A 17,365-nucleotide genomic window follows, 5' to 3' on the forward strand; every position below is an offset into this window, starting at 1 on the left:
TTAAGAACACTTACTACGCTCCCTCCCCCCATTGAAATACGCTCATGACTATCTCAGAAGAGTAAGAAGTATCTGTGTCAAGTTTGGTGGCAATCCGTTCAGTAGTTTCGAAATTATGCCGTTTTAAACATTACACCCCCCTATTTAAAGGCACTTGCTACATCCATCCCCCATATAGTCATATCTAAGGTATACAAAATGGCTCTACGGTCTTCAGAACGTATCGATTCTTGTCAAGTTATATGAATTTTTCCATGACCCCCCCCCCCTTGTTTATGACACTTGCTACGCTCCCTCCCATATAAATATACTCCCTAAACCATCTCTGAAATACAAGAAGGACCTGTGCCAAGTTTGGTGACAATCCGTTCAGTAGTTCCGATGTTATCGCGTTACAAACATACAAACTTACATCCATTTTTATATATATAGATTACTTTGGGACTATCAGGCTTCGCTTCCAAAAGCACCGATAATAGTGAATAAAAGCTCCAAAAACGGAACCCACTTCGATTTCTCAGCAACGATTAAACCGATTTTCACGAATCATGATTCAAATTGAAGCTCTCATTGGCTTAAAATATACTATGCAATTTTATCCAGATCCAACTTCCGGTTACGAAATTATAGGGCGATGAGTGTCAAAACACTCAAATCGTCATTCAAAAAGACGATGCAAAACTACAACACGACGGTACGTGCGGCTTTGCTCCGTTCGTAGCGTGCTTTGTTCAATTTCGTATAGCGTGCATTTAAATTTATATTTTTCGGGTAAAAAAATGTACATTTGTACATCTTTCATTCAATTTGTACCTACTTGCGACCCGGAACAATCGGCATAGACCCACGCAACGAAATAAGGACTACGATTGGAAACTTGGAACATGGAAGTGCAAGTCGCTAGGTTTCGCAGGCTGCGACAGGATAATATACGACGAACTCAATCCTCGCAGCTTCGACGTCGTAGCGCTGCAGGAGCTTAGTTGGATGGGACAGAAGATGTGGAAAAGCGGACATCGAGCGGCTACCTTCTACCAAAGCTGTGGCACAACGAACGAGCTGGGAACTGGCTTTATAGTGCTGGGCAAGATGTGTCAGCGAGTGATTGGGTGGCAGCCGATCAACGCTAGGATGTGTAAGTCGAGAATTAAAGGCCGTTTTTTCAATTACAACATCATCAACGTGCACTGCCCACATGAAGAGAGACCCGATGACGAGAAAGAAGCGTTGTACGTGCAGCTGGAACAAGCCTATGACGGCTGCCCACGCAGAGACGTAAAAATTGTCATCGGTGACATGAATGCACAGGTAGGAAGGGAGGCAATGTACCGACCGGTAATCGGGCCGAACAGCCTGCATGCCGCATCGAATAACAACGGCCAACGGTGTGTCAACTTTGCGGCCTCCCGAGGAATGGTAGTCAGAAGCACCTTCTTTCCCCGCAAGGATATCCACAAAGTTACCTGCAGATCACCTGACCAACAGACCGAAAACCAAATCGACCACGTTTTGATCGACGGGAAATTTTTCTCGGACATCAACAATGTTCGCACCTACCGCAGTGCGAATATAGATTCGGACCACTACTTGGTTGCTGTATGCATGCGCTCAAAACTGTGGCTACCCAACGTCGAAACCGAACGTCGCGGTTTAACATCGCGCGGCTCCGGGATGCTGGAGTAGCCCAAGATTACGCGCAGCAGTTGGCAGTGGCACTACCAACGGAAGAGCAGCTTGGTGCAGCTACTCTTGAGTATGGCTGGAGAGACTGCCATAGGTAGCACTGCATCAGCAACGCTAGGTACGGCGGCTCCGAACGTAAGAAACGACTGGTTACTGGTTACTGGTTACGAATGACTGTAAGGTGATCGAGAGGTGGCGGCAGTATTTCGACGAGCACCTCAATGGTGATGTGGTGGAATACGAAAGTAGCAGCGCGGTAACGAACTTGGGAACGCCTGCGGAGGACGACAGACAGCCGGTCCCAGACCTCCAAGAAGTGGAGGAGGTGGTAAGCCGGTTGAAAAATAATAAGGCCGCTGGCGTTGACCAACTACCAAGCGAGCTACTAAAACACGGTGGTAATGCAAAAATGGAAGCACTACACTGGGTCGTTACCAAGATCTGGGAGGACGAGATTTTACCGAAGGAATGGATGGAAGGAATCGTGTGTCCCATCTACAAAAAGGGCGATAAGCTGGATTACTGCAATTACCGCGCGATAACTCTGCTGAACGCCGCCTACAAGGTACTCTCCCAAATCTTATGCCGTCGACTTTCACCGATCGCAAACTAATTCGTGAAACAATATCAGGCAGGATTTATAGGCGAACGCGCTACCACGGACCAAGTGTTCGCCATCCGCCAGGTGTTGCAAAAGTGCCGCGAATACAATGTGCCCACACATCACTTATTCATCGATTTCAAATCAGCCTACGACACAATCGATCGAGAACAGCTATGGAAAATCATGCACGACTACGGATTCCCGGACAAACTTATACGATTGGTCAAGGCTACGATGGATCGAATGATGTGCGTTGTTCGAGTATCGGGAATAAACTTATATTTTATATTTATTTATTTCGTCAAGCAAATGTAGACTACATATAAATGGTTTACAATGTTTACTTAGATACTACGCATTATTTCTACGACTAAGCTGTAATTTCATTTCATTTTTGGACATACAAAGGTCAAGATGTTCGCAATATTGATTGTAGTGGCGCATTATACGATTGATTGGGCTATATTTTGCATAATTTGTTCTAGTGTTTTTTCTAAAAATAATTTCCTGGTTCGTAATTGACGGCTAGGTGTACAAAAATTTATTTGCGATAATAAAGAAAGTGATTGAATGCGTTGAGAAATAATGTCGCTGATAAAATACAGCATTGCAAGGTCGCGACGATCTTTAAGTGTTTGAATATTGATGAGCATGCAGCGTGCTTCATATGATGGTAGAGGAAATGCTGTCCAGTTTAATTAACGAAGTGCATATAAAAGAAATTGTTTTTGAATAGATTCGTGAATAATATTATATGGATTCCATACTAGGCTGCAATATTCCAAAATAGGTCTGACATATGTACTGTATAATAATTTAATTGTGTATGGGTCCTGAAAGTTATGACTGAAGCGTTTAATAAAGCCCAGCATACTATTTGCTTTATTGTTTATGGTATGTTAGTGTTCCACAAAAGTGAGATCTCTAAGATTACGCCTAAATCTCGTACAATTTCACATTTTTCTACAAGTTGGTTTCCTAGATGTATGTTTATAGATATATTTTCATTTTTCCTGCTGAAAGTTATTGAGTTACATTTTTTTCCATTGAGTTTGAGTAGACTTTTGCATCACCAAATGTGGAATAGATTGATTTCGTTCTGGAATATTACAGTGTCGTTGATATTTTTTATTTCCATGAAGAGTTTCATGTCGTCTGCATATATAAGCACTTTCAGATTTTTCAGTATGAAGGAAATGTCGTTTATATGTAAAATGAAAAGGAGAGGCCCTAAGTGAGAACCCTGAGGTACGCCAGAAGTTACATTAATTGGTTCAGACAGTATGTTTTGGAAGCTGACTACCTGTACACGATTCGTTAAGTATGATTTGAGCCATTCCAGAAGGCTATGTTCTATGCCATATTTTTATAGTTTGTGTAGAAGTAATGGTATGTCAATACGGTCAAAAGTTTTGCTAAAGTCAGTGTAAAGAGTTTCTACGTAGTTGCCAGCGTCCATTGCATTCAGAGTGAATGTCATAGATTCTAAGAGATTTGTTGTAGTTGAGCGGCCTTTAAAAAAGCCATGTTGTTTGTTTGTTATTACATTTATTCGAGTCCCTTCGAAACTCGCAGAGGGCTACGGAAAGGTGATGGTCTTTCGTGTCTGCTATTCAACATTGCTTTGGAGGGTGTGATAAGAAGAGCTAGGACAGACACGATTGGCACGATTTTCAGAAAGTCCGTCCAGCTACTTGGTTTCGCTGATGATATTGATATTATAGCACGCAACTTTGAGAAGATGGAAGATACGTACATCGGACTAGACATCAATGTGTCAAAGACAAAGTACATGAAAGGCAGGGGCTCGAGAGAAGATAATGTCAGCCACCCATTACGAGTTCTGATTGGTGGTGATGAAATCGAAATGGTCGACGAGTTCGTGTACTTGGGCTCACTGGTGACTGCCGATAATGACACCAGCAGAGAAATTCAGAGACGCATATTGTCAGGAAATCGTGCTTACTTTGGACTGCGCAGAACGCTTCGATCGAATAAAATTCGCCGTCGTACGAAGTGAACTATCTACAAAACGCTGATTAGACCGGTTATAGGGGAAAGTCTTATAAAGCGCCCCTGCTAGCCAAAATGCCCCCTTTCCTTTCTTAAGCATTGAAGACTTTTCTGAACCAAAGTTTTATCACTAACACTATCTTTTCGTAGGATCTTTCTGCTATGCAAGTTTGGTGGTTGTCGTTTGCAGGAAAGTATGAAAAAACTAAAAATTTCATTTGGCAGCTTTTCGATGTAAAGTTTTGCTTCGACTAAATAGATGTTTTATCCGCCATTTCTTTGACATACTGATTATCTCCAAACAGTAACTTTATGGACATTTCAAGAAGCATAATGCATCATTGTTGTGGGATAAAATGTCTTTTGTTGTGTGTCATGCCACTGATTTGTTGTGAGACATATTTTACGGCTGCTGGGGCATTATGTCTGAGGCGAGCGAAAAAAACTGAGAATGTGACCGTTTTGGAAAATGTGTTTATATCAATCAATTCTCCTCTTTTCTATTGGAGTCATTGAAAATTATGTTCCTCATCCGTATTGCAATGAAATACTTACATTCTAGAGGAAAATATATCAATACACTCGGAAATATCTCAATGTTTTCTTAGGGGGGCATATTATAACACTTTACCCTACTCTACGGGCACGAGTCCTGGACAATGCTTGCGGAGAATCAACGCGCACTAGGTGTTTTTGAACGGAAGGTGTTGCGAACCATCTTCGGCGGAGTGCGGATGGAAGACAGTACGTGGAGAAGGCGAATAAACCATGAACTGCACCAGTTGCTCCAAACGGCCAAGGTCGGGCGGTTACGGTGGGCCGGGCATGTTGTTAGAATGTCGGAGAACAATCCGGTTAAAATGATTCTCGATAATGATCCGACCGGTATAAGAAGAAGAGGCGCCCAGCGGGCAAGATGGATCGATCAAATTGAGGACGACCTGCGGACCCTTCGCAGCTACCGAGGCTGGCGGCGAACAGCCATGAACCGAGTTGAATGAAGACGCCTCCTGTATACAGCAAAGACCCGCGTGGTCTACGACTGAAAGAGTAAGAGTAAGTACCTACTTGTTAGTGTTATTACAAAATCAGGATAACGATGCTGTTCTGTAAAAGTACACTTACTGCCTTTCTCATATAGAAAGTTTATGCAATAACTTGAAAAATTTACTAGTGAAAATTGGCTCAGAGGACTAAGTGTTCTATATCATTCGACACAGTTCATCGAGCTGAGTAATGTATGTGCCTGTGTGTGTATGTGTGAAATATTATCGCTCGGATAAAGTGTGTTTTTTTAAATTGCACACCGTCATTTAAAGTGACAATGCAAAAAATGATAAGATTCTTCTAGTTTTGGCGCAGAACTGATTCGATTTGTAGGCTTTATTAATTACTAACTAAACGAACCGACTTCGGCTATACTGGTTCCAAGCTCCCGGTTCCAGAAGTACCGAAAAAAGTGGTCAAAAAACTCTAAAACCAGACTCACTCAATTTTCTCAGAGATGGTTTGATCGATTTCCATAAACAGGCTCAAATAAAAAAAATTATAGTCTCATAGATTGCTGTTTAATTTCATCCTGATCCGACTTCCGGTTCCAGAACTATACGGTGAAGTGTGTTTAATCATTTAGTGCGAAGATGCAAAATAAAGAAAAATTCTTATTAACTTGACATAACTGTTTACTAATTGAAAAGGTTATGTTAGTTAGAAAGCTTCTTATTCTATTCAAGATTAAAAAAATTCTTGGCTGAATCTTCTAGTGATATTTTTGGAAGTATAAATAATATGAGAAAGGCATTATTATACCTCAACCTTAATAAAGATTTTTTTGCTTCTTGTCTCATACAACAAGCAAGCAAAATCCGTCTTACGCGCATTCACTGATGTCTCGGCAATTCGTGATTCATTTCTGAATACCTTTGCCGAACGCTAGAGTAGAGTTTTCAATGACAATTGCGACAATAACTGACAGTTATCAAATTTACGATTGCCGAAATTCTCAGTAATTATATATTCTACCGAGACTATTACCGAGCACTTGGTGGTTGCAATCTTGGTATTTGGCGTTAATTTAGGCTTATCTCAAGTCGATACAGTTGTTTTTGTCTCTGTGAAAAATGTCGATTTGAGGGCTTACGTTAATTTGGTTATCATTATTAGCACAATTGGTGTCGTTGTTAATTGTACATTAACAATCGTTGAAGTAAAGCCCCCGTAAACCTTCATAAGCATACTGTTATCTTTTTCCCTCATATGAAAACAGGTAGATATGCGAGAAAAAAAATCCGGAAAATGCTTTTACTAATCACGACACTTGACATTATTAACGAAAAAAAAATGTTTTTTGTCACTTTTGTAATTTGGCATATACTGAAACTCAAAGCGTAATAATGACGCCTCATATTGAAAGCGGTTCCAGTAGTGTCATATGATATTCAATAGTAGTAACACTCTCTCTCTCTCTGTTTTTTTTTAAATTAGCTTATACATCTAAACCATTATAAATTAAATTAAATTAAAAAAAAACTTTTACAAATCATAGGAACACAAAAAAGAACAGAGGGACTCAACAGGTTTGTTGATATTGAAATTAAAAGTGAAAGTATGGCCAAGAAAATAAGAAGGCCTGACTTTATCTCAACATCATTCAAATGGCTGCAAACTAGCTAGATCGAATATGTAGTAGTACAAAAAACAAGACCGAAACTGGATCAACACCCTACGATGTTTCAATCCGCGCGTAATAATTGAAACAAAACTTCCCAAATTGGTAATTAGTATTCATTAGCGTGTTTCTGTAATTTCTGACACTTTCTCCGAATTCAGTAGGTTTTATTTAGACGTCATACCCAACTACAACCACAGTCTGGCGTTGGTGTTCTCGATGTTTAGTGTAGATCGATAGTTCACAGCAAATCAGGATAACAGTTCCTAAAAATGAAACAAATTGTCTGTTTGGTGGTATTTATCACTTTGATATCAAGCTGTTTTTGCTCAAAACTGTGGGAAGAACATCGAATTGAAACCTACCAGAATTCATCCAGTAGCCGACAAAGTCGAGGTGATCGCGTTACATACAGACATAAATCGAGCATTATTTAATTATTTAAATTCTTAGTGTTCCCGTTTTGGTCACTCGGACGAATTGCAAATTCTTTGTGTGTCGGAACAAACGGTTTATCTGGGACATGCCAAATCCGAGGTGAATGTGCCACCAATGGAGGAATTGCATCTGGGACCTGCAGTACGCTAACTTCTCAAGCTGTCTGTTGCGTTTGTAAGTTTCCTAGTTGACTCGTACAGTAAAAATACTGATCTAATTACCACACCAATGTGCTTCTTACAGTTGTAAAGACATGTGGTGGATCGACCTCACAAAACGTTACGTATTTCCAGAACAGCGGATATCCACGCCCGTATAACGGGGGTGGCAGGTTAGGAAGCAATCGTTTATGTCCGTAGTATTAGCAATGAATTTTATAGTGTGTTTATTTTCAATTAGTTGTGCGATCACCGTTGTGCCCCCGGACGCTACAATCTGTCAGTTAAGAGTTGACTTCACCACATTCTCCGTAGCGCAACCGAACGGAGAAGGAGTTTGCACAATCGACAACGTTCAAATTTCCGGTGGCAGTTCTTCGGTGCCTGTAATTTGTGGAGATAACAATGGCCAGCATGTTTATGTGTCGTTTAGTGGAACAAGTGCCATCACTATCCGTGTATCGATGACCTCAACAACGTCATTTAATCGACTGTGGAACATGCAGCTAACATTGATCTCCTGTACTAGTCAGTACCAAGCACCGGCCGGTTGTTTGCAGTATTACTTGGATTCAACGGGAGTGGTGTCGAGCTTCAACTATGGAACGGCGGCCAACCCGGCACTTAATACACTGGGAATGATAGGAACTCGGCAACTGGCAAACTCCAACTATGGAATATGCATCCGTGCAGGAGCTGGAACGTGTACAATTACATATAATCTGGTACAAAGCAATCAGCAAGTGCATTTGAGAATTTATCATTTGTCAACATTTATTATTATTCTTTCAAACAGCCCACCAATGACGTTTACGCTTTCACCATGTCAGAAGATGCTACCGCCGTAGACGCTACGACACTTGGGACCGCAGCAGTCGGTGCGCAAGGTACAGCTTGCACCACTGACTATCTGATAATTCCAAATCCGAATGGTATCACGAACGATCGCTTTTGTGGACTAGGTATTGCAACTACTACCAGTAAGTACAACAGTTTCATAAATACAACAGAATAATAGTAATATATACTGAGTATCATATGCTAAACAACCAGATATTATTGTTGATGATATCGAGCAGTAGATGAAAAACCATGATGTTGATTTGTTAAGTTTCCATTTACAAAAGCATCTTCAAGGAATATTGCAATTAAAATTGTATTCTGTTTCCTTTTGTTTATTGGAATAATTGTAGGACACTCAAAGACTAAAGCGTTTAAAACTTTTGAGTCTGAGACCGAAGCTAGCGATGATTTTTTTTTCTATTAATACGTTTATTTCATAGGCAATATACATAAGTCATAGACATGGTCAATATCGCACTAACCTTCGCCACAAGCACAATGATTAGTCTAGGAAAGTCCAATTCGATGAAATCCCTACTCACATCCAGTCCCCTTAACCATGCCTTTGTCGATATTTTCGGAATAATTGAGTGCATCCACCGACCCAGATCATCTTTATCCCAAGAAGTTTGCCAGCTGGCAAGTGTTCTTTGGCGAGACGCTCTATAGAATTCGTTGAAAGCAATCGGTCTCTCATATATTTCTCCCTCAATAGCACCACGTTTGGCTAAAATATCGGCTCTTTCATTGCCTGGAATGGAGCAATGAGCCGGGACCCAAACTAATGTGATTTGATAATTATTATTCAGTATGACGTTCAGGCACTGTTTTATTTTGCCCAAGAAAAAAGGTTCATTTTTGCCAGCAGCGTTTGAGCGAGTAGCTTCAATTACACTCAGACAAATAATGGTTTGGAAATAATGTGACGATTACACTCAAACTATAATGAACTGCTGCTAACTCTGCTATATAAACAGATGCAGGTTCTTGGAGCCTAAATGAGACCGAAACATTATTGTTGAATATACCAAACCCAGTAGCCTCTTCAATTCGTGATCCGTCCGTGTAAAATATTTTCTCAGAGTCAATATGCCTGAACTTACTGGTAAATATTTTTTGGATCTCCAATGAGCGTAGGTGTTCCGGGATTCCACGCACTTCGCGCTGCATGGATGTGTCGAAAAATAAGGTTGAGTCAGGGACATTTAGGAGGATGACACGGATAGGAATATATCTTGAAGGGTTGATTTCCTGTGACATATGGTTAAAATATACTGTCATGAATCTTGTTTGAGATTGAAGCTTAACTAGCCTTTCGAAGTTATTAATAACCAGGGGATTCAGTACCTCACATCTTATTAGCAGTCGCGATGAAAGCTCCCAAAAACGATCTTTCAATGGAAGAACTCCCGCCAGAACTTCAAGACTCATTGTATGTGTTGACTGCATGCAGCCTAAAGCAATTCGCAAACAACGATATTGAATTCGATATTGATAATATGAGAGTTTGCAGCGGAACGAAAGCAAACGCATCCATATTCCATCACTGAAAGTGTCGTTGTCTGATACAGTTTTATTAGATCTTCCGGATAAGCACCCCACCAAGATCCTGTAATTGTTCGAAGAAAATTTACTCTTTGTTGGCATTTTGTTATCAGGTACCTAATGTGTCCTCCCCACGTGCATTTGGAATCAAACCACACCCCGAGGTATTTGAAAGTCAAAACCTGTTGGATCATTCTTTCCATCATATGAAGCTGAAGCTGCGCGGTATCATGCTTTCTTGAAAAGACGACCAGCCCTGTTTTCTCCGCAGAGAATTCGATACCCAGATGAACAACCCAAACGGACAAGTTATCTAAAGTATCTTGCAATGGTTTTTGCAGATCAATAGCTTTGGGTCCAGTAACTGAAACTACGCCATCATCTGCCAATTGTCTTAGTGTACATGGGGTTACTAGACAGCTGTCAATGTCATTCACGTAAAAATTATAAAGGAGTGGACTGAGGCATGAGCCTTGCGGTAGCTAATTCTGAATGTTGCCAAGTCGCCATGTGAAAAAAGCATGCGTTTCTCTGACAAAAGGTTGTGCAAATAATTATTTATATCCGGTGGAAGTCCATATTGGTAGAGCTTGTCTGAAAGAACATCAATGGAAATCGGACGAAAGTAATGCAAGGCAATCATTTGTCCCTTCATTTTTACGGAAGCCAAACTGAGTATCTGACAACAAACCGTTCGTCTCGACCCAAGTGTCGAGACGTCGCAGAATAATTTTTTCGAACAATTTTCTGATGCAGGGCAACATCGCAATGGGTTATGGTTATGCATATGAGTTATGCATATGAGTTGTGATTGGAAGCTGGTTTCCCCGGCTTTTGAACGGCGATAACTTTCACTTGCCTCCAGTCAGGTGGAACAATATTTTGCTCAAGAAACTTGTTGAACAATTTCAACAGACGTCTTTTTGCGAGGTCGGGCAGATTCTTCACCAAGTTGAATTTAATTCTGTCCAACCCAGGAGCGTTATTGTTACAAGAGTGCTATGGAAAATTCCATCATTGAAAAAGGGCTATCAATGGAACCATTCTTTGGAAAAGATTCCCTAATAATGCTATGCGTAGGAACAGAATCTGGACAAACTTTCCTCGCAAAATCAAATATCCATCGATTCGAGTATTCCTCACTCTCATTTTCTACGTTACGATTCCTCATTCGTCTGGCCGTATCGCAAAGAGTGCTCATTGAGGTTTCTTTTGACAAACCTTCGACAAAATGTCTCCAGTATGCTCTTGTACTTGGTTTCTAAAGTCAAGAATTTTTCAAAATTCGGAGGAGTTTCTCCTACTCGTTTTAAAAACGTCTTGAAAGCATTTTTTTTCGCGTGCTTAGCATCTGACACTTGAAATATTACTTTGGTATTTAATTCAGTTAATATTTTTTGTCAAATCATATGGAATATTAACTGAATTAGCAATGCCTTTGTTACTGCTAATTGAGATGATGAATGGTAAATGATCACTACCGTGTAAATCAGGAAATACTTTCCTGGTGCAATCTAGTCGAATTGATGTCGAGCAAAGAGATAGATCTAATGCACTTGGACGTGCAGGAAGTCGTGATAGTTTTAGTTATAATTATCTTGAAATTCATCTCTCAATTGCTAAGAGTACCGTAAAATTCGAAAATGAAAGCATACAAAGTCATTTGCACTTAGAACATTACCCATCTTCAAATCACCTACTTAGAAGCGTTTAAAATTACCGTAGTTCTAAGTCTACTCTGTTAGTACAGCATTGTCTGCAACCGCATCGTTGAGCGGTGAGCCAAAATTGCGATACCCACACAAACGAACATGGTGTGTAACAAACGAGAACATGCTTGACATATTTGGCATACCCGCATATAGTGCTACAGTGCACACCGACCAGTTGACTACTCGTCGAACGAATGGTGAAGCGGATTTCAAATATCCGCTCCGCATGAAGGAAACCATCGACTGAGCTGAAAAATGTGACAGACCATATATTTATATATTATGTTTGTGCGCAAGTTCGTACTGTGAAGAACGGTGCGGTACACAATTTAGAAATTTACACTGGTGACGAGATAGAGCGGTTTTGGTTTTATTTTTAATTTTCCTATGAAATTGATGACGTCGGGATCGATGCAAGTAAACATCGGAACAAAACATGGCTCAAAATTCTCTTTCGGAACTGCAATATGGAGATTTTTAGTTTAATGTAGTTTAATTGTACAAACTATTAAGTATTTCCGTCTTGGTAAATATGAAATAAAACTTTGTTCTCATTTAGGGGTTAACCTAAGTTTGTGCTTAGGGCACATAAACGTTTTTACTTTTCTTTACGTTTCGTCTTAGACTCGTCAGTGCAGTGCAGTTCAAATTGAACTGCTTAGTGCAAACTTAAACAGTGCAACTCGAACGGCTAAGCAGACGTAAAGTTAATGCTATTTGCAAAACACATTTTAATTGGTATCGAAGTGCTATGTATTTGCTGACGTGTTGAACGAAAACGTTATTTTCGGCTAATACTGGTCATTTAGGGGACTTTGTTCTCGAGTATAGCAACTGGGCGTGATTCGACGGATGATCCTGAAACGGTCGATATTTACATTTTACTTTTCCATATCTTTCTGATCTTCAAAAAAGGCGGGTGGGTAATGTCAGACATAACTGGATGTCGTGAATACGAAAAAACTTGCACGCTCCCATCACTTTTCCGAATATCAGTTAGTTGATTGATTGTATGAATTGTGCAAGCTTTCCCCTTTTTCACTAATAGAGTTTGAAGCGATGCACCTACATTAAGGAACAGATTAGTTACGTTAAACAGCTGCTATTCTAGCGCTATATATTCCAAACTTGAAACAAATCCTTTTTAATTTGCTAATATAGGAGGCTAGGTACGACAAATTTGTAGTTTATTTTTATTGAAGCTATGAAGTTCGAAGATATCTGATTCTTCTCGAAATTTCAGTACGAAACAATTGCAATGGCCTGGTCTGAAATGTATCGACGATCTTCGGTATGCAAGTCATTTTAATAATAATAATGATAGTAATAATAATGATAATAATAATAATAATAATAATAATAATAAAAATAATAATAATAATAATAATAATAATAATAAGATTAAAAATAATAATAATACGGATTAATCTGTACATATATGTATGTATAAATAAAATACAGATTAACCTGTATATATGGCAACCCTGTATCGCATGGCATATTTTCAAACGACCCCATACTAGTATAAAGATGTGTTCAACATCATCACATTCGCTTTCGCATTGCCGTTCGTAATTGAATGTGTTAATGACGGTGCAAATTAATTTAGCTTCCATCTTGATGAATCTTTTGGTAGGAAATATTGCGATCTGATATGGTTCTCGTGTGTGTCTTGTTTAAGCAATGGGCCTTGCTGGACTTTTTGGCTGCCTTTCTACCGATTTTCGGTGTCATTGTGCTGACGGTGTCTCGTGCATTCAGATCGGGAAACAGTGAGACGACAGGTCCTCGATGTTGCTCTCGTGTGTCTTGTTTCGGGAACAGTTGCTCAGCGAATGGTAGGAAAAATGAACCACTCAACTTTTATATGAATGCTCTTGTACAGAAGCAGATGTCTCGCGTTCTGATTGGCTGGTGCTTTCATGAGTTAAATCAAACAGGTTTTTCAATAGTGTACTATTGAAAAACTTCAATGTTGTTGCAATACACGTTCAAGTTAAAAATTTTCGATTCTATTGGTAGTTAGATTATATAAATCCTTCTACAGATCACTGAGCTATGAGCTTTCAAAATACGAGAAAGGCAAACGCGCCTTATGAATTATCCTTTTTGACACTCGTTTATACCAAACATTTCAGAGAAGTTTAATTTTGAACTATTTGAGATTATGTTACACAACTAAAAATTTTATCATAAAATTGTGATCATATTTCCGTTGGCATGTCGCAAGAATTATGTTGATTCATTAGATACAACAGGAGATATTCACGATAAAAAACTTATCACTCTCTCAGAGGGCAAATTTTGAAAAGGCGCCCCATAGTAAAGTAAGTCGTATTCACGACAAAAATACCAATGACAATCACACTAACCCACAGAAAATGTTTTGAAATTTTTAATTGACACTCGGCCCCGCATAGTTCAGAGCAAGGCATTTTCTTGTCAAAACTTTATCGATCCCAACTGTCTTCAACATTTCTTAAAAAGAACGAAATTACATGTTTACATTACATTTCCACGCATATACATCATACCTTATGATCAAAAACGAACCGGAATTTTCATTTTAAAATTCCCGCGCTTGTCCAATCGGTAAACTTTCATTCTCTCAACGTTGGCAACACTTTTATACACATTCTGTCAAATTTTGACGCATATCGTACGATTAGTTTTTGTTTGGCGTCTATACAAAGAAGTTGAAAAATTTTCGTGTGGCGATTTTTATAATGGATGAAAATTTAGAACAACGTGCGTGCATCAAATTTTGTGTTGCAAATGGATTTAAGTGTTCCGAAACGTTGAAAATGTTAGAAGAGGCCTTTGGTGAAACGTGTCTAGGAACGAGTGGTATAAACGCTTCAAAGGTGGTCGTACAAGCTTGGATCATGATGAGATCCCTGGCCGCCCAACAACACCTGTTACTGAAGAAAACATTGAATCGGCTAAGCAAATCGTGTTGCAAAATCGTTCTGTGCCGATTAGAGAGATTGCTGTGTTGTTGGGCATCTCTTATGGATCAGCCGAACACATTTTAACTGATGTTTTGGGTTTGAAACGCGTCGCTTCTCGGCTCGTGCCAAAAAAGCTGAATTTCATTCAAAAACAGCGTCGTGTTGATGTGGCCAAAGAGATGATTTCCAACGCAGATAGTGACCCCACATTCATCGAATGCATCATAACTGGTGATGAGGTGTGGATCTATGAATATGACGTCGAAACCGCACCACAATCGACCGAATGGCGCTTCGAAGGCGAGCCGTTGTTCTAAATTTTCATCCATTATAAAAATCGCCACACGAAAATTTTTCAACTTCTTTGTATAGACGCCAAACAAAAACTAATCGTACGATATGCGTCAAAATTTGACAGAATGTGTATAAAAGTGTTGCCAACGTTGAGAGAATAAAGGTTTACCGATTGGACAAGCGCGGGAATTTTAAAAGGAAAATTCCCGTTCTTTTTTTATCATAAGGTATATTTACGGAAACTTCGATTTCAGAATATGTACATCATTTTTGAGGGATAACATTTTAGAGTACATTCATGAAAATGAGCTTTAGTAAATTTAAATGAATTCTATTAACAATATTTATTTTCTTCTGCAGGCAATTCGAGACCGTATGTGTTATACTACGTTACGAATGGTAATGACGACGGTGATGTGGCGAATCGGGGTTTCTACTTGCAGTACACTCAAAACGCATGCGCGGTATCAACAGGATAGCTGAAACGGTTGATTTTCTATGTAATTAAAATTACGCTTAAGCGTTTGCATTTAGATTATATTTAGTACCATAACAACAAGATTTTAAAGTAACTCTCTCAACTGAAATGACTTCTTCAATTATCCGAATTATAGGAAACTATTAATGAATGTGTTGCTACTAATTTCATTTTCGGTTTTAATTGTGGCTTAAACAATCAAATATTCTGTGTCACTTGAACCAATGTGTAAATATGTTTATGAGTTACCGTCCAACCTTCAGTTGTCACTGTCACTGTGACTCAAGCATGGAAGTTTCCCGTATCTGGTCTTGCAAACCAGGTGGCATGTACAAAATGGACCGTAACAATTGTCACGCTAAGAATCGGCAGCAAAGTTCAATAAGAAATATCCCAAGCAAACAAAACCTACGCAGTATTTAAAATACATCACTTTCTTGCATCTAGAAAGTACACGAGAAACTTTTGAACAAGTTTCGCACGAACTATTTCTCTAAAAACTGTACAATTTATTTAGAGGTTCGTTCAGTTACATCGCGTGAACTTTCAAGTGTGATAGACAAACTACAGCGAAGTTCAGTACGATTAATCCGAAAATTAGCAAAAGATGCCCAAATCTCCAGAACTTCAATGCAACTATTGGTCATAGATGACTTATATTCAAAGTCCATGGAATAAATAAAACGCTACCTAATAACAGACCGGATCAAAGCACTAAGTGTTTTAGGAGAATATCCATTCGTACTAGCAAACTAGACTTGAACCCCCTCGATTACTTCGAATGGGCGAATGTTCTGGCAAAAGCCTGTGGAAAACCTTACCCCAGGTTAGACGCTTTGAAAGCCTTCATTACAAAAACAAGGAACTCGATGCCTTAACCTCTTTCCAGACATGCCGAACGAAAAAACCTGTTTTAATCCACCTAGTGGTGTATGTTATGATGCCTTTCTCATGTACATATAATATTGTGGTATTCTATTTGTACTTCCGGAACCGGATACCGGGGACCAGCATAGCCGGAATCGGTTTGTTTAGTTGCCTACTGATAATGACTATCGATTTGTGTAGTTTTGAAAACAGTTTAGAAATTTTTTTACGTGTTTTGTTCCGCCGGTTTAAGTGACGGTGTACAATATTGAACACACTTTACCCAATAACTCCGGAACCGGAAGTCGGATCCAGATGAAATTCAGGATTTCCGTATGGAATCACGAGACCTTCCATTTCAATCTAAGTTTGTGGAAATCGGTCAAACCAACGCTGAGAAAAGTGAGTGAGATCCATTTTGGTATATATGACCACTATTTCCGGTACTTCCGGAACCGGATACCGGGAACCAGGATAGCCGGAATCGGTTTATTTAGTTGCCTACTGAGAATAACTATCGATTTGTGTAGTTTTGAGACGAGTTTAAAAAATAGTTTACGTTTTTTGTTTCGCCGGTTTAAGTGACGGTGCACAATATTGAACACACTTTACCCTATAACTCCGTAACCGGAAGTCGGATCTGAATGAAATTCAGGAGTTACGTATAGGACCACGAGACCTTTCATTTGAATTTAAGTTTGTGGGAATCGGTCAAACCATCACTGAGAAAAGTGAGTGAGATCCATTTTGGTATATATGACCACTATTTCCGGTACTTCCGGAACCGGATACCGGGAACCAGGATAGCCGGAATCGGTTTGTTTAGTTGCCTACTGATAATGACTATCGATTTGGGTAGTTTTGAGACCAGTTTAGAAAATCTTGTACGTATTTTGTTTCGCCGGTTTAAGTGACGGTGTACAATATTGAACACACTTTACCCTATAACTCTGGAACCGGAAGTCGGATCTGGATGAAATTCAGGAATTCCGTATGGAATCACGAGACCTTTCATTTGAATTTAAGTTTGTGGAAATCGGTCAAACCATCACTGAGAAAAGTGAGTGAGATCCATTTTGGTATATACTACCACTATTTCCGGTACTTCCGG

General features: G+C 39.4%; 1 protein-coding gene across 1 annotated transcript; it reads left to right on the plus strand.

The window, feature by feature from the left end:
- Positions 1 to 7,240: 7,240 nt before the first annotated feature.
- Positions 7,241 to 15,388, plus strand: LOC131437598 (uncharacterized). Its single transcript, XM_058607054.1, has 6 exons — positions 7,241 to 7,364; positions 7,422 to 7,580; positions 7,650 to 7,737; positions 7,806 to 8,289; positions 8,361 to 8,544; positions 15,270 to 15,388. The coding sequence occupies exons 1-6, from the start codon at positions 7,241 to 7,243 to the stop codon at positions 15,386 to 15,388; spliced, it is 1,158 nt and encodes a 385-aa protein (XP_058463037.1).
- Positions 15,389 to 17,365: the final 1,977 nt, after the last annotated feature.

Source organism: Malaya genurostris, chromosome 3, assembly GCF_030247185.1.
Source record: "Malaya genurostris strain Urasoe2022 chromosome 3, Malgen_1.1, whole genome shotgun sequence".
Classification (NCBI taxonomy): domain Eukaryota; kingdom Metazoa; phylum Arthropoda; class Insecta; order Diptera; family Culicidae; genus Malaya; species Malaya genurostris.

What these genes read in the sequence shown, in the direction of transcription:
- LOC131437598 (XM_058607054.1), top strand. Translation starts at nt 7,241, where the DNA reads ATGAAACAAATTGTCTGTTTGGTGGTATTTATCACTTTGATATCAAGC. An exon ending in CAGTAGCCGACAAAGTCGAG is followed by an intron (nt 7,365 to 7,421) that starts GTGATCGCGTTA and finishes TTAAATTCTTAG; the next exon opens with TGTTCCCGTTTTGGTCACTC. An exon ending in GTACAATTACATATAATCTG is followed by an intron (nt 8,290 to 8,360) that starts GTACAAAGCAAT and finishes TCTTTCAAACAG; the next exon opens with CCCACCAATGACGTTTACGC.